This window comes from Chiloscyllium plagiosum, unplaced genomic scaffold (assembly GCF_037043375.1).
Source record: "Chiloscyllium plagiosum isolate Xiang-an unplaced genomic scaffold, Cpla_swu_hap1 HiC_scaffold_24, whole genome shotgun sequence".
Taxonomy (NCBI): Eukaryota; Metazoa; Chordata; class Chondrichthyes; order Orectolobiformes; family Hemiscylliidae; genus Chiloscyllium; species Chiloscyllium plagiosum.
The window spans coordinates 45,653,494-45,679,475 of record NW_028270162.1 but is presented as its reverse complement, the minus strand read 5'-3'; the positions used below and the strand labels follow the sequence as shown (position 1 = coordinate 45,679,475).

The 25,982-nt window shown below is 42.4% G+C and overlaps 1 protein-coding gene across 3 annotated transcripts in view; it reads left to right on the top strand.

Moving 5' to 3' along the window:
• The window catches only part of kremen1 (kringle containing transmembrane protein 1), a 214,769-nt gene that overhangs the window by 42,047 nt on the left and 146,740 nt on the right, over positions 1 to 25,982 (top strand). For all 3 annotated transcript variants that reach the window (XM_088000118.1, XM_088000116.1, XM_043715909.2), the window contains exon 2: positions 4,089 to 4,251. In XM_088000118.1, the coding sequence (XP_087856244.1) occupies positions 4,089 to 4,251 (163 nt within the window). The remainder of the gene's footprint in view (positions 1 to 4,088; positions 4,252 to 25,982) is intronic.

Below are 25,982 nucleotides of genomic sequence, written 5' to 3'. Positions count from 1 at the left end.
CTGTTTCTAACCTCAGGCCATACGACCTCAGTAAATGAGTCCTCAAACGTCCTTTCTGCCACTGTAATACTGTCTCTGACTAACAATACCACCCTCCCCCTCTTTTAACATCTCTGTTCTTACTGAAACATCTAAATCCCGGAACCTGCAAAAACTTTTCCTATCCCTGCTCTACCCATGTCCCTGAAAAGGCCATAATGTCAAAATCCCAGGTACCAACCCATACTGCCAGTTCACCACCTTATTCCGGATGCCCTTGGCATTGATGTACGCTCATTTCAAACTGACTTCTTGCTTGCTGGTACCGCCTTGCGACCTTGAGACCTCACTACTCTCTACCACCTGTATACTCAAACTGCAACTTGGGTTCCCATTCCCCTGCTGGATTAGTAAACCAACCCAGAGAGCATTAGCAAATTTCACCTCCCAGATATTGGTACCCCTCTGGTTCAGGTGAAGACCGTCCTGTTTTTAGAGATCCCACTTACCCAAGAAAGAGCCCAAATTATCCCGGAATCCAAGACCATCCCTCCTGCACCGTCCCTGTAACGACATGTTCACTACCTCTGCCTCCCTATTCCTTGCCTCACTTGCACGTGGCACAGGCAACAAACCAGAAATAACAACTGTTTATCCTAGCTCTAAGCTTCCATCGTAACTCCTTAAATTTCTGCCTTAAATCCCCATTCCTTTTCCTACCAATGTTGTTAGTACCAATGTGGACCATGACTTCATGTTGCCTCCCCACCCCCTTCCCCTCAAGGATCCCGAAAACACGATCAGAGACACCTCGGACCCTGGCACCTGGGTGGCAACACATCAACTGTGAGTCACTCTCATTCCCACGGAAGCTCCTATCTGTCCCCTTAACTATGAAGTTCCTAATGACTTATGCTGTGCTCCTCTTTCCCCCTTCCTTTCTGAGTAACAGGGACAGACTCTGTGCCAGAGACCCATGCCCCATTGCTTACCCCTGGTAAGTAATTCCCCCCCCTAAAAGTATCCAAAGCGATCTAATTGCTATTGAGGGGAACAGCCACAGGGGGAATCCCTGCACTACCTGTCAATTCCCTTTTCCATCCCCTAACCCATCTACCTTCTTCTTGTACCTGAGGTGTGACTGGCTACCTCTCAACCCCCTCTGCCTTCCGAATGATCCGAAGTTCATCCAGCTGCAGATTCAGCTCCAATTCCCCAATGCGGTTTTCGAGGAGCTGGAGTTTGGTGCACTTCCTGCAGATACAGTCAGCAGGGACACTACTGGTGACCGTTACCTCCGACATTCTGCAGGAGGAACATTCAACTGCTCTAATCTCCATTCCCACTATTCTAAATTCCCAACGAATTGACTGAAAACTTCAAAAAAAAACTAGCCCACTAGTTACATCCCCTTGCTGGCTTCTTGTAATGTCCTGAGCTTAGGCCCGAATCCAGTGGGCTGCTGACAGTGAGATATTGGAGCCAGGCAGCATCTTTGCTCTTTCTGCTGGAAAATGTGCTGGTTCAGGTCCCACTTTTCTGAGACAAAGTACAGGTAGCGAAACCCAACCCTGTGCCACCCTGTGGTGCCTGCAATGGCACCCAAATAAGGAAAGAACCCAGCACTCTTAAACTATGTACTGAGTATTTATTTATCGTTGGTTATAACAGAGCTCAGCGTTAGTTATGGTATTTGACGAAATGAAAGTTGGTTTGTCTATAATTTCTTCCGAGATACAGACTGCCCCTTTAAGAAACGCAGTAACTGCGGCATTCACTGGAAAACATGATGGTTTGTAAAGAATTGCCGATGATGCTGCTAATTGCACCTGGGTATTTTCACCCCTTTTGTCCTTGATGACTTTGTTGTCCAGCTTGCCAAAAGGGAACAGAAAATATCTGCAAGAGATGTGGGAAAGATTGGAGAGTTGGACTAATGGGTTAGCACAAACTGATGGACTGAATGGCCATATCCTGTGCTTTATGATTCTAATAAGGTGAATACTAAAGTGCCTTCAAGGACAATGTTGAGGCTGCGTTGCAACACTTGGAGGCATGGTTGCAATGTATAAAGTTTTATTTCACATTATGAGTGTTCAATCAGGCATCACTTCTAGTTGTGTGAGAGTTTTTAACCTGCATTTTGTTTTGTATTCGTGTTGAATACTGTCGTCGTACAGTCGAACTGTTGTATTGTGTAACATGGTCTTCAAATTCTCCATCCACTCTTCATTCCTATTCAATGAAAGGTAGCACAGTCAATTGTCAATCAGTGTGAATGCTTTTGGGGAGACTGGGATTGAGCTGTATGAATCTGTATTAATACATTTATTGCTGGCAACCAAATAGCACATACAGACTGAGATTACAAAATAATTCTTTTGGGGCTAAGCAGACCATTGGATTAAACGTACTGCGAGTTCTATTTACAACTAGTAGTTCTGAGATGCAGGTTGGTCAGTGGTTAACAATATGGAGTCACGGTTCCTGCTGAATAATATGGCCTTTTTGATACAGATTTGGCTGAATGAATATCTCACACTGCAAATGCTGTTGCGGAAGGAGTTTAACACACAGTGCTAAGAGCCGTTAGTTTGTGATGGCAATTTGGCAACCCTCCTCTCTTAACTGCAGTGCTTGTGGAGCTGTACATGAATGTGAGAACTTAAATACTGGGGAAAAGAAAATGCAAAATAAAAAGAAGACTCTGACTATTTTCATTTTGGTATTTTAAGTGATGTGTATTTGAGTATCGTAAATAGATCAAAAGAGAAATGCATGGGCACAGAAACAGGCTCATGTGGTGCACAAACACCAGCAAAGACCAGCTTGGCTGAATAGCCTGTTCCTACAGTCTAAATTCTACATTATATGTAACAAGTGATGTTTGCATATTAAAAACGCCAGTCTGCTGAACTAATTGGCACATTTCACCAAATGAATTAATTACTGCTTCGAGTAAGACAATCCTTCATTCACCCATCTTGTTTGGGACGGTAACTGAGTGGCGTCATACATTCCAAGCATTGTTGGCCAGTTATCTTTCCCAACCCCCTGCCAAGATTTCCAGAATAATTATTAATCTGCTGATGCTCCACTCTGCCTAACTGCCTCTTTGGAAGACACATCCAATTAGTCCCACTCCCCTACCCTTCTCTAAATCTTCTTTTATTTTTGATTTATATGCATTCAATTCCCTTTTGACAACCCAGAAGAGGGATAGAGTACCAACTGAGAGGCTAGCAACATCATGAGCAAAGCAGACTAATTTGAGATGCCTATTAATGAGGCCACAGCTAACTCACCTTGTAAAAAGAGAAATCCCATCTGGGAAAATAATTTGCCATCAGCAATGTTTAGTCTGTACCACATGTGTGTGGCACGTGCAGTCTGACTCACCATGTCTATCAATGTGTGAGATAATCAAAATGGAAGGAAATGTTCTTTAGGAACAGCTACTTCTTTTTAAAAAAAAATGGGACTGAATTTGAATCAGAAATTCCATCAGGGTTGCCAAAAGGATTATCAGGCATTGTTCACAGTCTATCCTGAATAGAATGGACTTTTAAATTTAAAAAATGATACCTCTCTGTTAAGATGTTGCCATGTTGTGGAGGTGATGGCCTTGTGGTGTTATCACTAGACTGTTATTCTGGAAACTCAACCAACGTTCTGAGGACCCGGGTTCGGATCTTGCCAGACATGGAAGTTGAACTCAATAAGAAAATAAAAGCCCATCTGCCTCACTAATGCCCATCAGGGAGGGAAATCTGCCATCAGATTCCATCTGACACCAGCCCCTCAGCAATATGGTTGACTCTCAACTGCCCTATGAAATGGCCTAACAAGCCACTCATTTATATCAATTGCTATAATGTCTCAACAAAGTGAACTATAGTGATTCAAGAAGGCAGCTCACCAGTTACTCAAGGGCAACTAGGGATGGGCAATGGCATTCATGTCCCGTGAATGAAGAACAAAAGACAACTAAACCTTTGGAAATGCTAAATTGGACTTCTTCAAGATGGAACTAGTGTTATTTCACACACCTCAGGACTGATCAGGTTGCATTCAAAAGTTTACCAAAGTTCTTTCTGTGTAACTTGCAGAGTGCTACACTGCGAATGGTGCTGACTACAGAGGCTGCCAGAATCGAACCTCACACCAGGGGGGAAAGCCCTGCTTGTATTGGAACGAAACCTTCCAGCACCCTTATAACACCCTCAAGTATCCCAATGGAGAAGGCGGCCTTGGGAATCACAACTATTGCAGGTAACAAATGGACTATGTTAACCCGTTCAGTTCCTTTCCCCTTTCATATGCGGAGGTTTCTAAATCGGAGTGGTTTCCTACGGCAGTGGGAGCTAAGGGTCAGGAAGTGCCCATTTTGCTGCTCACACTTTTACTAATAAGATTATGGCTGATATGTACAGAGGAACCTCAATTATCCGAAGGACATGGGTGGGGAGTATTTATTGGGTTCATCAAATTCCGGTAATTGAATGCCAGATAACGTAGTTTCACTTGCGATCTTGCCAGATAATCTGACATTCGGATAATCAAATGCCGGATAATCGAGGTTCTTCTGTACCTTAATTCCTATTTATCCACCTTAATTCCTACCCTTTAATAGCGACTGTGAATTTTGTAATGGGTAAGTCGTTCCCGGTCTCCTCAAAGTCTGCAGCTGATTAGCCCAGTATCCATCACTGAACACATTCATTTTCTTCACCACTGACATAACATACAGCAGGGTAAAGCACACATATACAAGAGACACTGCAGTACTTTGCCAAGGCTTCCTTTATAGCACCTTCCAAATCTGTGATCCTACCACCCAGAAGGAGGAGGGCAGCAGAATAATTCCCCTACTGACTACCCAATGCCTGTCCATTATCTACAAAGCACAAGTCAGGGGTGTGGTGGAATACTCCCAATTTGCTGGATGAGCTGCAAGAAGTTTGGCACCACCCAGGGCAAAGCAGCCCATTTGATTGGCACCGCCTCCACAAAGATCCACTCTCTCCACCACCAACACTCAGTAACAGTGTGTACCATTTACAAGGTGCACTGCAGAAATTCATCAAAGATCCTTAGCACCTTCCAAACCAATGACCATGACCATCTCGACAGACAAAGGCTGTGTCTTCATGGGAAAACAATCACCTCCAATTTCCCTGCAAGCCACTCACTATCCTGATTGGAAATATATCACTGTTCCTTCGCTGTCGTTGGGTAAAAATCCTGGAAATCCCACTTAGCAGCACTGTGGGTCTATCTACAGCACATGGACTGCAGTGGTTCAGGAAGGCTGCTCACCACCACCTTCTTAAGGGCAACTAGAGGCAGGTAATAAATGCTGGTCTATTTCAATAATGCCTGCGTCCGACGAGTGAATAAAACAGCACCGTCTGCAAAGTCCCTTCCAGGCCAAAATTTTCCTAACTTGGAACCATGTTGCTGTCCCTTCATTGCCACTGGGTCTAAAAGGTTCCTAGCAGCATTGTGGGTGTCCAGATACTGCATGGTTTGCGGTAATTCAAGAGGGTAGCTCACCACCACCTTCTCAAAGACTACCTAACCAACATCACCATTGTTCCATAAAAAATCAATGTCCTCAGCAAAACTCTGTCAGTCTCAGTTTTTTAAATGTACATTTGATCCCAGTCTTAACAGCTCTTTAAAAGAACAGGATTCCAGATTCCCACTCCCTGTGTGTGATGTTGTTGCTGGTAAAATGATGATTTGCTAGCTCCAGATGAATAAGTGGTTTAAAAAAAAATGCACTAAGTGCTGACAGATGCCAGAAGTCTAAAATAATTAAGAAAAATGCTGAAACATATGAACATGTGAATTATGAGCAGGAGTTAGGCCATTTGACCCCTTGAGTCTGCTCTGTCATTCAATGAGATCATGACTGACCTGATGGTGGCTTCAACTTTCAATTCTAATTTCCTGCCTACCCTCTATAGTCTTTGAATGTCTTGTCATTCAGGAATCTATGTATCTCAGGACTTAAAAATATTCAATGACCCTGCGCCCACTATTTTCTGCAGATCAGAATTCCAAACTAATGTTTGGTACAACTGCAGCAAAATAAAATTATTCGGTTTGAAGTAATGCACCATTTTTCTTTCAAATTACTTGCTGTACCTGCATCCTAACTTCTTGTGACTTTTGTGCAAATCCCTCTGCAACTCAGAGCTCTGCAATCTCTCTCCATTGAAATAGTGTACCACTTTACTGCTCTTCCTGCCATAGTGGACAGATTCACTCAACCTCAAATCCACATTCCAGCCTAACCCTGATAACCTTTCACTCCCTCCTTATCAAGAATCCATTTGCCTCTGCCGAAAAATATTGAAGGACTCTGTTTCCACCACCTTGCCATGAAGAGAGTTCTGAGGAAGGGTCACTGGGCCCGAAACGTTAACTCTGATTTCTCTCCATGGATGCTGAGTTTTTCCAGCAATTTCAGTTTTTGTTTTGGACATTTTGCCACATGCACTACACTTGTAATTTCTTTTCCCCTAATCCCTTAAAATTAAATTGATTTGAATTGAATTTATTGTCACGTGTACCAAGGTACAGTGAAAAGCTTTGTCTTGCGAGCAATACAGGAGATCACATCGTTAAGTAGCATAGATAGTATATATTAGGTAAACAGTGGCAAAAACAAAAACACAGGTAAAGGCGAATGTTAAGGGTTTGTGAGTCCATTCAGTATTCTAACAACAGTAGGGTAGAAACTGTTTCGAAACCGGCTGGTGCATGTGTTCAGGCTTCTGTACCTTCTCCCTGAAGGTAGAGGTTGTAGAAAAACATTGCCAGGATGGGATGGATCTTTGAGAATGCTGGTGGCCTTTCCTTGACAGTGAGCCTGGTAGATGGATTCTGTAGATGGGAGGTTGGCCTTTGTGATTGTCTGGGCTGAGTTTGCCACTCTCTGTAACTGTCTCTGATCTTTAATGGTACAGTTACCATACCAGGTAGTGATACATCCAGACAGAATGCTCCCAATGGCGTACCTATAAAAGTTGGCAAGGGTATTCATCGTCATGCCAAATTTCCTCAGATGTCTGAGGAAGAAGAGACATTGTTGGGCCTTTGTAACCACTGCATCACATGAAGAGTCCAAGAAAGCTTGTTGTGGATGACCACTCCCAGGAGTTGACACTCTCCACTTGTTCCACCTCTGTGGTGTTAATGTGTAGAGGGACATGAATAACATCCTGCCGTAGGTCAATAATGAGTTCCTTGGTTTTGCCGGCATTGGGAGCTAGGTTGTTTTCAGTGCACGACTTTGCCAGAAATATCTGCATTCCTTTGCAAGCTTCCTGGTTCTTATGTTCTTACGTCCGCATCAAAACTTAGTCATACGTATCTTTGTGTTACCAGAGCATTTAGCAACCAAATATTCAGCTGCTTCATCCAAGCCATTGATATAAATTGTAAATAGTTATGGCCCTAGCACTGATCCCTGTGACACTCTACTAATTACAGCCTGCCAAATTGAAAGTTACCCATTTTCTCTGCTTCCTGTTGGCTAACTAATCCTTACTAATACGTTACCCACTATATTAGGAGCCTTTTTCTTGAAGTAAACATTTGATATGGAACCTTTCCAAATGCCTTTTGGATATCCAAGTACACCACATCTACAAGTCCTCCTTTATCAATATTACTTGTCACTTGCTCAAAGAAAGTCCAATAAGGCAGTTTCCCCTTCACAAAACCATGTTGACGTTGTCTGATTTAAGATTTTCAAAGATGATAGATGTTAGGCCCATTGGCTTACACTGTGTTGATTTCTGTCTTGCTCCTTGAATAGAAGAGTTTTATTCACCATTTTCCAAACCTTTCTAGAAGCCTAGTGAATTATAGTCAATATATCTACTGTCTCAGCAAATTTGGAGAAGATTTGTAGTTCAGTTTGAGGTTCTGGATGTTGGTTTGCTCACTGAGCTGCAAAGTTTGTTTTCAGACATTTTGACACCATACTAGGTGACATCATCAGTGAGCCTCCAGTGAAGCATGGGTGTTATGGCCCACTTTCTATTTATTTGTTTGGATTTCCTTGGGTTGGTGATGTCATTTCCTGTATTGATGTCATTTCCTGTTCTTTTCTCAGAGGGTGTTAGGTGGGATCCCAATTGATGTGTTTGTTGATAGAATTCTGGTTGGGAATTCTATGTGCCATGAATTGAATTGGAATGTCATGAAATACTCCTGTGTGTCTCTCTTTGGCTTGTCCCAGAATGGATGTGTTGTCCCAGTCAAAGGATGAGTCAAACAGAGCCACGCATGAGAATTTCTGCTGAAGTTAAATAGGGGTCCATTCAGTTAGCAGACCCTCCTAGTGCCTCCAACAGAATGTGCTTTATCCAACCTGGGACTATTCGATGTTGACAATCAAGTGTTTGCAAAAGAAAGAGATTGCTCACAGAGATACTTCCCTTCAATTGGATCAACATAAAATGTGTTTAAAAATGCCTAAATTCTACATTCAGTCTTGGTGGCTAATACCGATAGATTGTCTTTCTTTTTCCCCCTGTGATTGTAATAGCTTGGGAATATTGATGAGACAATAAATTATGCACGGACTGGAGCTTTTGAAATCAATGCAGCATTGGACTTGCTCAAAGGGGGACATCAAAACCGAGGGAATAATAAGCATTTCTAACACAATAATCTTAGGAGAACTGCTCATTAAATAGAGATCAATTAACCAATAATGCTGACTATCAGAAAGTGCATTCAATATAGATTATTAAGCAAAAGTCTTATTCCTTACTGTTCTCTGGACTAAAGTATATTTATGATGCTTCACTTTGTTGCAGAAATTATACTGAGTTCTCAAATCTTTGGGTGTGACAATTAGTACCAATATAATAATGAGACTCAGCAAAAAAACAATTCACTATCATTCACCTTTTCAAAATGACATAAAGATCTTCCTAGCTAATGAATTACATCTTAAGTAGTGTTGTCACTAAAAACAGTGTGCACAAACGCGGTCTCACACATGGAAAATAGAATAAACGGGAACTAACCTTGCCTTTAGTGGTTTCACTTGATGGATGGTTATTAGGGGAGCTCTCTTGCTCTTTGATAGAGCTTCCTCAGCCCTTCTATACCCACCTGAGGGCAGACTGAGTCTCTACTCAAGCCTTAATTGAAATGATGGCATCTGCAGTAACACACTGTAATGCCGTGAAGGCAGAAATTGCTGGGAATACTAAATGGCTTGGTTGCATTTGTGGAGAGTGCAATAGAAATAATAGCCATGTTTTTTGGATGGCACCACTGAAAAGGTTAGTTGCTGACCAATGCCCAGGACCCAGTGAATGCTCTGTGGAGTGTTAATTGGCTGAAGGTAGGCTATCTGACCTCTCCTGTCTCAGACAGATATGTCAGTCCGTCTGATTGATTGGCAGCTCTGTGGACTCTCTAGGAGCAGTTGCCATTACTGGGCAACACCATGTCTCACTGGATAAGGTTGTAAGATTCCAAGACATAGTTAAGTCCAGGGAATTCTTGTTGGGGCCAGGGGATGAGGCAGCGATGGGAGGAGGAGGAAGAGGGGTTATGGTTGGGTGGAGCTGGGTGAGGGCTTGTGAAGTTGGGACACAATGTGTGGCACAGGTCTTGGTTGAAAATGTAATTGGCTAAGTGCACCTCACCTTTCTCCTCCTCCTATAAAATCAGGGCTAGTTTGGGACAGGGGGTGAAGAGCATCTGTAGAGTCTACCCAGCCCTTTTGGACTGCTCCAACCACTATCTGCCAACCTGTAAGATGGGCACTGCATAATGCTGGGCAACGTTTCCGGTCAGTGACATTCCAAACTAGGTAACTAGTAGAAACCTCATCATTTTGCAGCAGGTTGAAAGGGAGGGCAGAGTTGGAATAAAGGAGAGTCTGGGATACAGTGAAAAAGGAGAAATTAAGTGATCAAGGGATTTGTGGTGCACGGTCAAAGGGAGTGGGGATTGGAACATGAGAACATATGAAATAGGAGCTGGAGTAGGCCATTTGGCCCCTCAAGCCTGACGTACCCATTCTATCAGATCATGGCTGACCTTTTGGAGCGCCACGGTGGCTCAGTGGTTAGCACTGCTGCCTCACAGCACCAGGGACCTGGGTTCAATTCCTGCCTCAGGTAACTGTCTGTGTGGAGTTTGCACATTCTCCCCGTGTCTGCATGGGTTTCCTCCGGGTGCTCCGGTTTCCTCCCACAGTCCAAAGATGTGCAGGTCAGGTGAATTGGCCATGCTAAATTGCCCGTGGTGTTAGGTTCATTAATCAGAGGGGAATGGGTCTGGGTGGGTTGCTTTTTGGAGGGTCCGTGTGGACTTTTTGGGCCGAAGGGCCTGTTTCCACACTGTAGGTAATCTAATCTTCCCCAGGCCTCAATTTCTCTTTTGTATCAGCCTACACCATTCCCCAGGGTAAAGAATTCCAACTAATCATTACCCTCTGCATGAAGAAATACCTTCACATCTCAGTTTCAAATGAGTGTCTCCTTATTCTGGAGCTACGCCCCAGACTCCGAGACTCCCCCACTAGTGGAAATATCTGCCCTGTCAAGTCTCCTTAGAACCTTGCATGTTCTAATAAGAGCCCCCCCCCCCCCCCCCCCCCGCCAATCTTGTCAACTCGGATGAATAAAGGCCTAACCTGTTTAGCTGTTCTTGGTAAGTCAACAACTTCCTCCCAAGGATCAGTCCAGTAAATCTCTTGTGGGTGGCCTCCAATACCAGTATATCCTTTTCTAAACACATTGACGTTGAGAAGTTGTTTTGGCTAGTGGGAGAGTCCCAAACTAGTTACAGGACAAGGGAAACTGAAATGTGAATGTATTTCTCTGTCCAAAGGGTAGTAAATGTCTGGAATCCTGTACCCCACGAAGTTATGGAGGCTAGATCACTGAATACATTTATAGAGCAGGTAGATTATTTTCTGAAATACCAGGGAGCTGGGGTGTATGATGAACTGGAACGAAAGAGGATTCGAACTGTAGGGCAGATCAACCATAATCATTTTGAATGTAGGGGCAGGCTTGAGGGACTGAATGGCCTGCTCCCACACGAACACTAATGTTATCTTCTATCACCATAGATCTAAGCCAACAGCAACCTGCAGGTTGGAACACTCAAAATTGTAAGGAAGCTTCCAAAAGCCATCTCTGTGAGGAATAGCTGAGCTGAAGATAGTGGTTTAATATAGACATCACCTCCCCAAGATTTGCCAGGGGAAGGCGATGCTACGTTAATCCAACGTGTTGAACTGTACAGGACCACGGAGCTGGCGAGGCTCAACAATATAATTATAATATGAAGACACCTATAATTTGTACCATGCACCATTACATTGGTAATAGTATTGAGAGTGTATGCAAGCAGTGTGGATTGTCTCAGTAGGCCTTGAATACACAGCTCAGAAGTGGTCATGTTGTTGGCAAAAAGTTGTCAGTCTTTTATCTACCAATTAACAGATGGTCTGGTAATTGTTACGTTGCTGCTTGTGAGAACTTGATATGCGCAAATTGGCTGTCATACTACCTACATTCAACAGTGACTGCACTCCAACAGCATTTCCTTGGCTTTGAAATGTCCAATGGTCATGATAAATGCTGCATAAGTGAGTGTTTCTTTTAATCTTACTCAGAAACAAAAAATTGGTTTAACGCAAAACTAGTGTTTATAACTGGCTTCACAGGTCAGTGTAATGTTGAAAATGCATGCCACTTCAACATAGAAATTCTGTTTTTCTCTCTCTCTTTTTATCTGTTATTCTTTCCCTGACCACCAACCCCACTGTCTACCTAGACGTTGCAGTGGGACAGGTCGAAGGAATCACTATGCAAAGAGTATTACTGCGTACATGTTAGTCATTGATGTAAGAGATGTTCAGATATACATCTTCCCAACATTTTATTACATTGAATAATCAAATCAAACATGGACTTTCCAGCAGCACACAATGTAATCCATCTTTAATCATGTGCAATCTACCTAAAGTCTCGCATTGACTTTTTTTTCCAATGAAACTACTCAGCATGTCTCCAGGTATTCTATAGATGCACCATAGAAAGCATTCTATCTGGATGCATCACGGCTTAGTATGGCAATTAGATTAGATTAGATTCCCTACGGTATGGAAACATGCCCCTCGGCCCAACAAGTCTACACCGACCCTCCGCAAAGTAACTCACCCAAACCCATTTCCCTATATTTACCCCTGACTAATGCACCTAACACTACGGGCAATTTAGCATGGCCAATTCACCGAACTTGCACATCTTTGGATTGTGGAAGGAAACCAGAGCACCAGGAGGAAACCCACGCAGACACAGGGAGAATGTGCAAACTCCACACAAATAGTTATAGAGTCATAGAAATGTACAGCACAGAAACAGACTCTTTGGTCCAACTCGTCCATACCGACCAGATATCTCAACCCAATCTCGTCCCACCTGCCAGCACCCGGCCCATATCCCTCCAAACCCTTCCTATTCACATACCCATCTAGATGCCCCTTAAATGTTGCAACTGTACCAGCCTCCACCACTTCCTCTGGCAGCTCATTCCATACACGTACCACCCTCTGAGTGAAAAAGTTGCCTCTTAGGTCTCTTTTATATCTTTCCCCTCTCACCCTAAACCTATGCCCTCTAGTTCTGGACTCCCGCACCCCAGGGAAAAGACTTTGTCTATTTCTCCTATCCATGCCTCTCATGATTTTATAAACCTCTATAAAGTCACCCCTCAGCTCCAGGGAAAATAGCCCTAGCATATTCAACCTCTCCCTATAGCTCAAATCCTCCAACCCTGGCAACATCCTTGGAAATATTTTCTGAACCCTTTCTAGTTTCTCAGCATCTTTCCGATAGGAAGGAGACCCGCAACATGACCTCCCAACTGCTATACTCAATACTCTGACCAATAAAGGAAAGCATACCAAATGACCTCTTCACTATCCTATCTCCCTGCGACTCTACTTTCACGGAGCTATGATCCAGCACTCCAGGTCTCTTGCCAGAGGTGGGAATCGAACCCGGGTCCCTGGCTCTGCCAGGAAACTATAGAGAGTTGTGAACACAGCCAGTCCATCACACAAGCCAACCTTCCATCCATTGACCCCATCCAAACTCCTCACTGCCTCGGGACAGCTGTCAACATCATCCAAAACCCTTCCCACCCCATTATAATCTCTTCCACCCTCTTCCATCGGACAGAAGCTTAAACACGTGTACCAACAGATTCAAGAACCCCTTTTTTCCCACTGTAATTAGACTTCTGAATGGATCTCTCAAATTTTAAATGTTGATCTCACTGTTTGTGCGCCTTCTCTGCAGCTGTAACATTGTCTTCCTCACTCTGTTCTATTACCCTAATGCATTTTGTATGGTATGATATGCCTGTATTGCATATAAAACAAAACTTTTCTCTGTACCAAAGTACGTATGACAATAATAAATCAAATCAAATCAAAAAGCTAGGCTCTTGGCATTGCTTGATGTGTTTGGTGTAAAACAAACTACCAAGGAACAACTGTGTGCCTATTATTATTCATGCATTTTTGCATTTATTAATTTATGAGAGGCACTGTTGCTTCACCATCTGAATAACAACAATAGCATTCCTTCCAATGTTTATAATTACACAAGACCAAGTTATAGTCCAACAGATTTATTTAGAAGCACTAGCTTTCAAGGTGCTGCATCTTAACCATCTGACAAAGGAGCAGTGCTCCGAAAGCTAGTGCTTCCAAATAAATCTGTTGGGCTATAACCTGGTGTTGTGTGATTTTTAACTTTGCTCACCCCCAGTCCAATACCGGCACCTCCACATCATCCCTTCCAATGTTAGCATAACAGAAAATGACCACAACATGGTGCTAGTCATGTATTGAAACACCTTTGAAATGGTTTAAGTCATTGTATTTGATCCACTTAAATTGTTCTCCAATTTAGATGCTGGATATTTTTCTGATGTTTTTGAAGTCGTGAGTTTTTTCTTGAGTACCTTAGGATTGCTATGGTGCCACTGTTCTCAACATAATGAATAATCTTACATTAATTGACAAGAGGGAAATTAAATTTATGGAGTGAGTTTTAATGCTGTGGAATGCAATGTCTAAAAGGGTAATGGAAAGAAATTGAATATTAATTTTTCAAATTGGATTAGTACTTTATGGGCAAAATTTCTGGGCTACAGGAAGGAGCAGGAAAAGAAAGGATTGATAGATTGAATATGTGGCTAGAGAGTGGGTGCTGGACGGAGGATGTCACATGTTTGAGGAATGGGGAGTGTCCGGGAGCAGACTGGTTATTTACAAGCTGTAGAGGATTAGACCATCCCAGGATTGGGACTGGTATACTCACAAGGATATACACTAGTGCTGCTGAGGTGTCAGGGAATGAGAACCTGGGTGGGGGTAACACAAATTTGAAGGAAGTAATGATGGTAGCAGGAAGTCAGAAAGATGCTAGGGAGACTGGAATGGGAGAGATGGAGCTGAACATCGGGTATGCTTTGAAAGTGGAATGATACCAAAAAGATAATGTTAAGGGGATCCCATCTGAATGCATACAATGTCTGCAACAAGGTAGATGATCTAAAAGCACAAACAGAGAGAAATGGTTCGAATTAGAAATAGAATTAAGTTTATTATCACATGCACTCAAAAAATACAGGAGTGCAGTGAAAAGTTTAGAACATTGACCCTCATGGCATCATGTTAGGTACAAAATACCTAGGTGCAGATCTTAGATGCAAAATAGAGAAATAAAGAAAAAAGATGTTATGTTACCTTTACAGTGATTTATAGTATAAGTTACAAAATAAGGAATAAATTTGAAAGGATAAAGATTACAGTCAGATAAACAGATAACAGATAAAAGTTACATTGCAGTAGCTCAGTGCAGGGGACTTCCTCTCATCATCATCTGACTGGGCTCACAAACCACTGACTGCCTGCGTCTGTCCCCAGTCCCACAATGATCTAATTGCCATTAAAAATAACATGGCTGCATGGTGACCAGGGTTGGGAACTGAATATTCAAGGATATTTCATGTTTAGGAAGGACAGACATGAGGAAAATGCAGTGGAGTTGCACTGATTTATAAGTCTTGGTCAGTACATTACGAAGGGAGGATCTCAGATTGAAGGAACACTATGTAGAATCTATTTGGATGAAGATAAGAAACAACAAGGGACAACAGACCTGAGGTGGAGTTATTTATAGGCACCAAATAGTAGTGATAGTGTTGGGCATGATAATCAAGAGATGAGGGAAGCATAGAACATGGGGAAACACAGTTATCATGGATGACTTCGACCTCAACATAGACTGAGTCAGCCAATTGAATACTAAAGCTGTGGTGGTGAAGTTTCAGAAGTATGTTGGGGATGGTTTTCTAGAAAAAGAATTTCAGGAGCTTAAAAATGTGTTGCTGGAAAAGCGCAGCAGGTCAGCCAGCATCAAAGGAGAAGGAGAATCAACGTTTCGGGCATAAGCCCTTCTTCAGGAAGGGCTGAAGAAGGGCTTATGCCCGAAATGTCGATTCTCCTCCTTGGATGCTGCCTGACCTGCTGCGCTTTTCCAGCAACACATTTTTAAGCTCTGATCTCCAGCATCTGCAGTCCTCACTTTCTCCTAAGAATTTAAGGAGCCAACTACAGGATTTGCTACTTTAAATTCAGTATTATGTAATGAAAAAGGGCTCATTAACACTTTGAGTCATAGAGTCATAGAGATGTATAGCATGGAAAAAAACCTTTTGGTCCAACTTGTCCATACCAATCAGATATCCTAAATTAATCTGCCAGCACTTGGCCCATATCCCTCTAAACCATTCCTATTCATGTACCCATCCAGATGACTTTTAAATGTTATAATTGTACCAACCTCTGGCAGCTCATTCTGTACATGCACCACTTTCTGTGTGAAAAAGTTGCACCTTAGGTCCCTTTTAATTCACTCTCCTCTCATCCTAAACATATCCCCAAACCAGGGGAAAGACCTTGTCTATTTACCCTATCCATGCCCCTCAACCTTTAACGATGAGTGACTACAATATACAACAGAATTTTACATTTCATTTGAAAGTCAGGTAGTTCATTCTGAAGCAAAGTTGTTAAATTTGCATGAGGGAAATTATGAAGACTCCAATTTGCAGAGATGGACTGGGAAAATACACTAAAAGGCATGACTATAAATAGGCAATGAACTATTGCATAATTTACAGAAACTGTATATTTGTTAAAGATGCAAAAACTGAAAAGAGGTCAGTCAACTGAGGTCAGCTAACAAAACAAGTTCAGGTTTGCATAAGATTAAAAGAAAAAGCCTGTAAATTTATTCACTTGTTGAAAATGGGCAAAGTAGCAATAATTCTGAGGATTGAGAAGTTTATAGATTATACCTCCCAGTTACCTAAAGTAAACTCCATCTGCCATTCCTTGGAAAGCTTTGTTTATGAGCCTGTATTGCTCATAAACAAAGCTTTTCACTTTGTAAGTGACAGTCAATCAAACAATCAACCCTATATTCACATTCCATTGGTCCACCTGATCCCTTTGGTCCCATTGTAGTGTGAGATAACCTTCTTTGCTGTCCATTACACGACCTATTTTGGTTTCATCTGCAAACTTATTAACCGTGCCGTACCTACAAAAGCACATGCAATGTGCCTAATGACTACCACCCAGTGGCTCTGACCTCAACAATAATGAAGTGCTTCGAGATGCTGGTCATGGCCCACATCAACTCCAGTTTCCCAGCCTGCCTCAATCCCCTACAATTTGCCTACCAGCATAACAGGTCCACACCGGATGCCATATTCCTAGCCCTGTATTCATTCCTGGAACACCTGGACAATAAGGACACCCATATTAGACTCCTGCTCATTGCCTACAGCTCCACTTACCACACTAGTAATCCCCCCCCAAGGTTGATCTCAAACACTGTGAGCTTGGTCTCAGCTCCGCCCTCAGCATTTGGATTCTCAGCTTCCTGACCCACAGACTACAATCAGTGAAGATAGACAACAGCAATAATACTCAACACTGGAGCCCCCAAGAATGTGTCCTCAGTCCTCTACTGTACTCCCTGTACACCCATGACTTTGTCGCCAATTTCTGAAAGAACACCCTCTGTAGGTTCACTGACAGCACCACCATAGTAGGACAGATATCTAACAAAGACGAGTTTAAATACAGAAGGGAGATAGAGGGCTTGGTGATGTGGTGCAATGAGAACAACCTCACTCTCAATGTTAGCAAAACTAAAAAAAACTGATCATTGACTTCAGAAAGAAAAGGTGAGGACACGTTCCCATCTACATCAATGGAGCTGAGGTGGAGAGGGTGGACAGCATCAAGTTCCTCGAAGTGACAATAACAGACAACCTTTCCTGGACTTGCTATGTACTTGCGACAGTCAAGAAGGCGCAACAATGTCTCTTCTTCCTCAGGTAGCTCAGGAAATTTAGCATGTCCATAAAGACCCTCACCAACTTCTACAGATGCACAATTGAGAGCATACGGTCCAGGTGCATAATGGCCTGGTACGGTGACTGCTCTGTCCAGGACCGTAAGAAACTACAGAAGGCGGTGTGCACAGCCCAGACCATCACAGGAGCCAACCTTCTACCCATGGACTCCATTTATACAGCTTGCTACCACAAAAAGGCTGTCAACATCATCAAAGACCCCTCTCTCCCTGGTAATGATCTCACACAACCTCTTCCCTCAGGCAGAAGCCTGAACACACTCACCAAAAGGTTCAGGGACAGCTTCTTCCCAGCTGTTATTAGACTTTTGAATGGACTGTCTAGCCTCAAATAATTCTGACCTTGCTAATGTTGAATTCTCTTGTACACCCTTTGTAATGTTACCTGAATGCCTCTGTCTAAATCTTTACGTATGTACATGCTTGCTTACTATGATCTGCCTGTATTGCTCATAAACAAAGCTTTTCACTTTGCAAGTGACAGTCAATCAAACAATCAACCCTATATTCACATTCCAATCATCTTTATAAATGATGAAAAACAGTGGACCCAGCACTGATCCTTGTGGCATACAGCTGGTCCAAAAAGCAATTTTCTGCCACCACTCTCTGTCTCCTATCTTCAACAGGAATGCTCCATTCCTGAAGAAGGGCTTATGACCGAAACGTCGATTCTCCTGTTCCTTGGATGCTGCCTGACCTGATGTGCTTTTCCAGCAACACATTTTCAGCTCTGATCTCCAGCATCTGCAGCCCTCACTTTGTCTCCTATCTTCAAGCCAATTTTGCATCCAATTAGCTAGCTCCTCCTGGATCCAACCATTCTAATCAGGCTGCATTTAAGTAAGGCAAACCAGGGCAAGACTTATAAAGTTAAGGGTAGGGCCTGGGGGAGTGTTGCCGATCAAAGAGACCGAGGGGTGCGCAGGTGTATAGTTCCTTGAAAGTGGACTCACCGGTAGACAGGGTGGTGAAGAGCATGTTTGGCACACTTGCCTTCATTGGTCAGAACATAGAGTATAGGGGTTGGGATGTCATGTTGCAGCTATTTAGAAAAATTAAAGACCATGGGATAGGAAGTGATGTACTGACACAAATTAATGACTGGTCAACACACAGAAAACAGACAGTAGGAGAAGATGGGTTGTTATCATATTGGTGGACTGTATTGCAAGGATCAATACTTGGGTCCTAGCTATTGACAATATATATCAAGGATTTGGAGATGGGCACCATGTAACTTTTCCAAATTTATTTATGATACAAAACTGAGTTGAAATGTATATTGCGAGGAAGATGTAAACTGGCTTCAGAAGCACTTGGGTGGGTTTAGTGAATGGGTAAGAGCAAAGCAGATAGAATATAATGTGAAAAAATGTTTGGTTACCCCCTTTGGTAGGAGAAACAGATGTGAAGATTATTTCTTAAATGGTAGGAGGTTGAAAAGTATACAGGTCATAGGTGCCCTTGCAATGAAGATTCACCAAACTTGTTCCCGGGATGTAAGGACTGACCTACGTGGAAAAGTTGTACAAACTGCAATCTCTATGCTGTACATCTCTATGACTCTAGAGTTTCAAAGAATGAGAGGTGATTCATTGAAACTTGCAAAACACTTCAAAGGATAGATCGGTTAGATGCAGGTAAATCATTCAGGACCAAGGTGAAGAGAAATGTTTTACTTGGAGCATTGTGAACACTTGAAATTCCCCACCACAGACGGCTGGGGAAGCTCAGTTTTTGAGTTTACAGGTTGATAGATTTCTGATTCCCAGTGGTAAACAGAGTTATGGGGATGCAGTTGGAAAAAAGACATTGAAATATTCAATCAGCCATGTTTGTAATGAATGGTGGTGCAGGCTCGATGGATGAATGTTGCTATGTGTTTAATCCTCAATCTCTGATAGGTCACTGAAGTTCAGCCAAGGCGTATGCATAAGAAAGGCTTCAGCAAACCGAAATGGTCCCAGGAACCATATCCCAGTGACTCTGAGAACCTGCAAGAAAGAGGCAGTCAGGAAATGGAGATGAACAATATTGGGAGGGTGAAGTAGATGCTCCTTGATTAAACCATGGAAACAAAATAGAAGGGACTGTCCCCATTTCAGTGTTAGCAAGTGCGATGGAAGTTTGAAAAATTTCAATCTCCATTGCTAAGAACAGTTAAGAGAGAGACTGACGAGATCATGAAAATGGAAACACGTTGGGTCTGCGTTACTAATCAATAAGTCCGTGACTGATCTGATTGTAGTTTAACTTCTCAATCCTGTCTGTTCCCTCTCGCCCTTAACTCCCTTGTTGATCCTAATTTTGTCTATTAGAATACTTTTTTTAAAAAAGTGCTGAGTTTTATATGCAGATTATGTTTTAAACTGTCTGTTTAATTCAAGCCACAGCTCTTTGATCATAATTCCGTCTGACAGAATGATTTTTAAAAATAATTGCCAGGTTTTACAAGCAAGTTATGTTTTAGCCTGTCTATTTAATTTAAGCCACAGAAGGAAAATAGAGAGGGAAATGTGATCTCCTACAATTTCTACCTGAACAATGAGATGTGTGACATCATTGGCATGGGCAGACAGCATCCAGGCCAAGGCCGCATTGAAAAGCGAGTGTGAGCTTTCACACCTTGGGCATGATGCAAGGTGTAGTACCCTCTATTGTGGATAGATTACTGACTCAGAGACTGTGCACAGACAGAGGGTGAATGTCTCGGATAGACAGAGAGAGAGAGAGAGAGACAGAGATAGAGAGAAATGGGAACAGGAGCTGTTGTGAACAGTAGGGGAATGGGCTGTTCTTTGATAGCCTCCTCAGGCAGAAAGCTGGTTGGAGCTTATTCCCTGGTCGAAGAGATAGAGCCAGTACAAATTTAATGAGACTGGAAGAGTTGTCGAGCTGTGGCTGGGAGATCAAGTCACCAGAGTGGTCATTATGTTCAAAATCATTCCAGGGGTTCTCAGAAGATTGAGAGAAATGGCTTTTGACAGATATTGGATGTTGGGGAAAAAGTGAGGACTGTAGATGCTGGAGATCAGAGTCGAAAAGTGTGTCGCTGCAAATGCACAGCAGGTCAGGCAGTATCTGAGGAGTGGGAGATCGATGTTTCAGACATAAGCCCCTCATCATATCGGATGTTGCAACTCAGCAATCCTGATGGAGGCTAGGAATAATTTTGTCTTGTTTCCTGCAAAGGCTACGATCTGTAGAGACTGGTAAAGTCTACAAACATAGTATGGAGCTTTCAGTCAGGAAGTAAAAGGGGAGATTTTCATAGCACAGTGTAGCAGTTGTCAACTAGGTCATGTTTTATTCATGTTGATTTTAGTTTGTTGAAATAAAAGTCTTACAACTTGAAATTTTGTCCTTTGATCCTTTGAATCGATCGCTGGAAATCCAAATATCTTTACAAAAGCTGTCAGTCTCTGGAGGATTGTAATGACATCTCACACTAAATGGCTTAGACAGACTACTGCTCGAATGTTGGTTGGAAAAGAGTTTGTACCTGTAAGTCCAGTCGCACATAATTTTAGATCAGTTGTCAGATTGTGTTCTGTCAAAGCCGCTTATATGTACAATAATCTCCCAGCTTTGGAATAGAAAAACTGAATTTCAGATGTTCACTCACAACTGGAAGGCAGACTGGCAGAGTTAAAACACTGCACAGAATGAGTTTGTTGAGCCAACAGCCCTTAAGTCCTTTAGTAAGCACAGTAGGGAAGGCAGTGGCAACTTAAAGCAGCTTTAAAATGTTCTTCACTTGATAGATCAACACCAAAGAAGCAGAAGGGAGTAGTTATATATGTTACTTTATTCAAATTATTGTTCAAAATAACTGCATGAAAAGTTACTCTTTGAACCACATTCTTTTACCATTGTGACACAGTGGGCTGAACTCAGTACACAAGGCAGCTATAGAATTTTTGTATCAATGAAGCCAATACATGTGAACAATTTCTGAGTTGCAATCTTTATAATGCACCTTCCACTCATACAAATCATCCCAAGTTTCCAGCTGCAGAATGATTTGCAGTACACAAGTTATATTGCTCATGACGTTTATCCAACAATTAAAATGCCAACTCTCAGGAGGCCAACAGTTTTATTGAAACTTAAACTGCATTAGTGGCTGAGCTGAATAACACCCACCTCAAGGTGTGCCTTTGCAATATAACTCTGCTGCATGCTTTTTGCAATTGTCATAGTTCCTTTTTATCATTGTCCCTGACAAAGGTATAGCACAAATTATTGATGCTTGAACTGTCAAGGGTTCCGACATTCAACTGGCTCTGTTTTCCCTGTCAAGAGGGCCTTAAAGATTCCACAGCATTATTTCAAAGAAGAGGGTGAGAAATAAGAGTCATAGAGACGTACAGCATGGAAACACATCCCTTGGTCCAACTCGTCCATGCTGACCAGATATCCTAAACTGATCTAGTCCCATTTGCCCATAACTCTCGAAAGCTTTCCTATTTGTATATCCATCCATAAATGTTATGATTGTACCCACCTTCACCACCTCCTCTGGCAGTTTGTTCCATACATGCATCATCCTCTGCATGAAAAAGTTTCTTGCAAGGTCCCTTTTAAAGCTTTCCCCTTTACCTTAAACCTATACCCCTAGTTTTGGATTCCTCTCCTCTGGGAAAAAAGATCCTGATTATTCACCCTACCCATGCACCTCATGATTTTATAAACATCTGTCAGGCCATCCCTTAGCCTCTGATACTCCAGCGAAAACAACCCCGCCATATTCAGTCTCTCTCTTTCGCTCAAACCTTTCAATCCCTGCACCATCCATGTTTCTGAAATATTTCATGTTTCACAGCATCCGTTCAATAGCAGGGAGGCCAGAATTGTGTGCAGTATTCTAGAAGTGGCCTAACCAATGTCCTGGTACAGCTGCAACATGACCTCCCAACTCCTGTACTCAGTGCTCTGACTGTTGAAGGCAAGTGTGTCAAATGCCTTCATCACCACTCTGTCAACTAAGCCGACTTTATCTTACCGTACCTGTATCTGAACATAGAATTAAAGCAGAAAAATATCCCTGACAACTTTTAAACACCCTCATCAGGCAGGCCCCTCAGGCTACTTTTTTCAAGAGAAGAGAACCTCCTTTCTTAATATGTATACACACATTTTGCCTGCATCGTCTTTGCAAATCTTCTCTGCATCCTCTCCAGTGCCCCAATTTTAAGAGTACAACTTTCAGGTCTCTCTGTAAAAAGCAGGGTTTAACTAAGCAGGTGGCTCTTATGGTCAACATTTATTTGTGTACCAATATGCCAAAAACAGATTATTACTTCTTCTCTACTTGTGGAAGTTTCCTGTGCACAGTGAGGCTTTTGCATTTCTCATTAACCACATTGGCTGCATTTCAAAACTATTTCAACGTCTGTAAATATACGTTGGGACGTCCTGAGGTCATGAGAGGTGTAACGAAAATGCAAGCCTTTTTCATATTTTACTCATTTTGTTACACTCACCACTTCTTTGCTCAGACAAGTGAGTCTGGTCCTTTTCATTTAAACAATGAGAAGAGACATTCCTGAACAAAGTTTTTTTTTGAGTCAGATCGATCAAGTGAAACTGTTGCCATTGATCAGTAAGTATCGAAGAATGTGGTGTTGGAAAAGCACAGCCGGTCAGGCAGCATCCAAGGAGCAGGAGAGTCGACATTTTGAGTTTCCTGATGAAGGGCTTATGCTCGAAACATCGACTCTCCTGCTCCTCGGATGCTGCCTGACTGGCTGTGCTTTTCCAGCACCACGCTTTTGACTCTGATCTCCAGCATCTGCAGTCCTCACCTTCTCCATCATTGGTCAATAAATCAATATAGTGCAAATATTTAAAGAACATCAACAGAGAGCAATGGGACCAACTGAGACTAGAAGACACAGAGTCATGGATGTTGGCGGACATATCAAGGGCCGGGAACTATTTTCTTGACACTTGTGGGATGTGAGTGTCACTGGCTGGGCCAGCATTTATTGTCCAATCCTAGTTTCCCATGAGAAGGTGATGGTGAGCTGTCTTCTTGACCTGCTGCAGTCTGTGTGTTCTAGGTAGACATGAAATTGTTCGGGATAATATTGTTCGGGTTTCAGGATTTTGACCCAACGGCAATGAAGGGACGGCGATATGTTTCCTAGTCAGGTTGGCGAAAGGCTTGGAGAGGAACTTGCAGATGGTGGTTTTCCCATGCACCTACCTCTCTATCCTTCTAGATAGAAGTAGTCACAGATTGTAAAAGTGGTTATGTGCTTTGAAGTTCAGCTCAATGTTCAATAGGAAACCAAGGCAATGAATGATTTGGTTCAACCAGAGACAATGGGCAGGACAAAGAATGGCTAGAGAACAGGGTTTATGGCAGGGCTCAAAGGCAACAAATCATTTTCCATGGTCCCAGTCAGTCAGGATATCATTGGTGATTTTGGTTGAGGGTGTTCACGAGTGTGGCAGTGCCAGAAACTGGGATGGAGAGATTCAAACATGGAGTTCCTGACATAGATGACAGATTATGAAGACATGTTCCTGACCAGTTTCCACTGACTGGGTTATCATCCTTAATTGATTAGGTGAAGATCACTGCTTCTGTCTGCATTGTTGTGCACTAACTCACCGTATGATCACCCAGCCAGACACAAGAAACAAAAACTGGGCATGTCCAGATCAGCTGTAAGACAGTGAATCATCCTGGATCATCTTTGCATGCCTTGGGGCACTTTGGAGAACTGAAAATCAGTTAGGGCTGGTAAACATCTAGCTTTACACCATGTAGCAACTACACTGTTCAATCCTTTTCATGTTCAAAATAAATGACCTCATTTTTGCCTCTGCTGGAATTCATTTGCCACAGTTTTGTCTGTTTTCTTGGTCTATCGATCTCCCTTTGTAGTTTTATCTTTCCACCTTCAGTGTTTATAATGCTGTCTGACTTGCCGTGAGTGGTATATCCGGACATGAGGCAATCTCTTTCAGCTTCAAACTTATGGATAAATACAATAAGTAGTGGAAGCCTCAACATAGATCCTTGTGGGATACCTCTAGTTTTATCCTGCCGCTTAAAATTCCTGCCCATTATCCTTATTTTCTGTCACCCCCTGATCAGCCAATTTCCTGACCAAGTTATTAATTTGTCTTCAATTTCATGAGTGTCAACTTTCGAAAACAATCTCTAATGAGGAATTTTATCAGAAAACTTCTGTAAATCCTTATATATAACACTTGTAGGTAATCTATTATCCACTATTCTATCACCACCTTCAAAAATATCCGATCCATTAGCAGAACTGATCATTTACAAATCCAAGCTGGCTCTCTCTGGTCAGCTGAAAGTTAGTAATGCATTCAGACAACTGGAATGGAATTTAATATTGGCAATGGGGTATTACCCATCCATGGGAGCAAGTTAAAGATTGACAATTCTAGTCAGTTCCAAAAAGATTACTAGCTGCTTATGTTTTTCTGCGTGCAGCTATCATCAGTTTGGATTAATTGATAGCATTCTCATGTCCAAGATCAGTGGTTGTGTGTTGAAGCCGAGTTGAGCTGACAATTAAATTTAACACGTATGTTAGTGGAGCTGCTACACTTACAATGTGATGTTAAACCATTTTCCTGTCTAGCTAGTGTTGGTCCGCAATGTGATGTTAAAACCATTTTCGTGTCCAGCTAGTGTTGGTCCAGTGAATGGAAATGTTCACATGTACTTCTTTGATAGGAAAGTAGGAAATGTTCTGAGCACCTTGATCTACATTCTTCAACCAACTAAAGCCAAGTGGCCATACAGCTCATTGCAAATTAACTTTGAGTACCTCTGATAAACCTGCATACAAATATGGACTTGTTCTTACTTTGATATGCTTAGTCTCTTGCTGTTGTAAGGATTCTATGGAATTGTTTGTCACAGCCTGGACTTGACATGGGCTCAAAACGGAGTTGGTAGCTTCATCTTCCTCTTCACTACACTCACCTTCTAAGAGGATCTCAGATACAGTTATAGAGTTGTAGAGACGTACAGCATGGAAACAGACCTTCGGTCCAACTCGTCCATGCTGACCAGATATCTTAAATTAATCTAGTCCCATTTACCAGCACTTGGCCCATATCTCTCTAAACTCTTCCTGTTCATATACCCATCCAGATGCCTTTGAAATATTGTAATTGTACCAGCCTCCATCACTTTCTTTGGCAGCTCATTCCATACACATACCACCCTCTGTGTGAAAAAGTTGCCCCTTAGGTCCCTTTTATATCTTTCCCCTCTCACCCTAAACCTATGCCCTCTAGTTCTGGACTCCCCTACCCCAGGGAAAAACCCTCGTCTATTTATCCTATCCATGCCTCTCATGATTTTATAAACCTCTATAAGATCACTCCTGAGCCTCCGACATCCCAGGGAAAACAGCCCCAGCCTGTTCAGCCTCTCCCTGTAGCTCAAATCCTCCAACCCTGGCACCATCCTTGTAAATCTTTTCT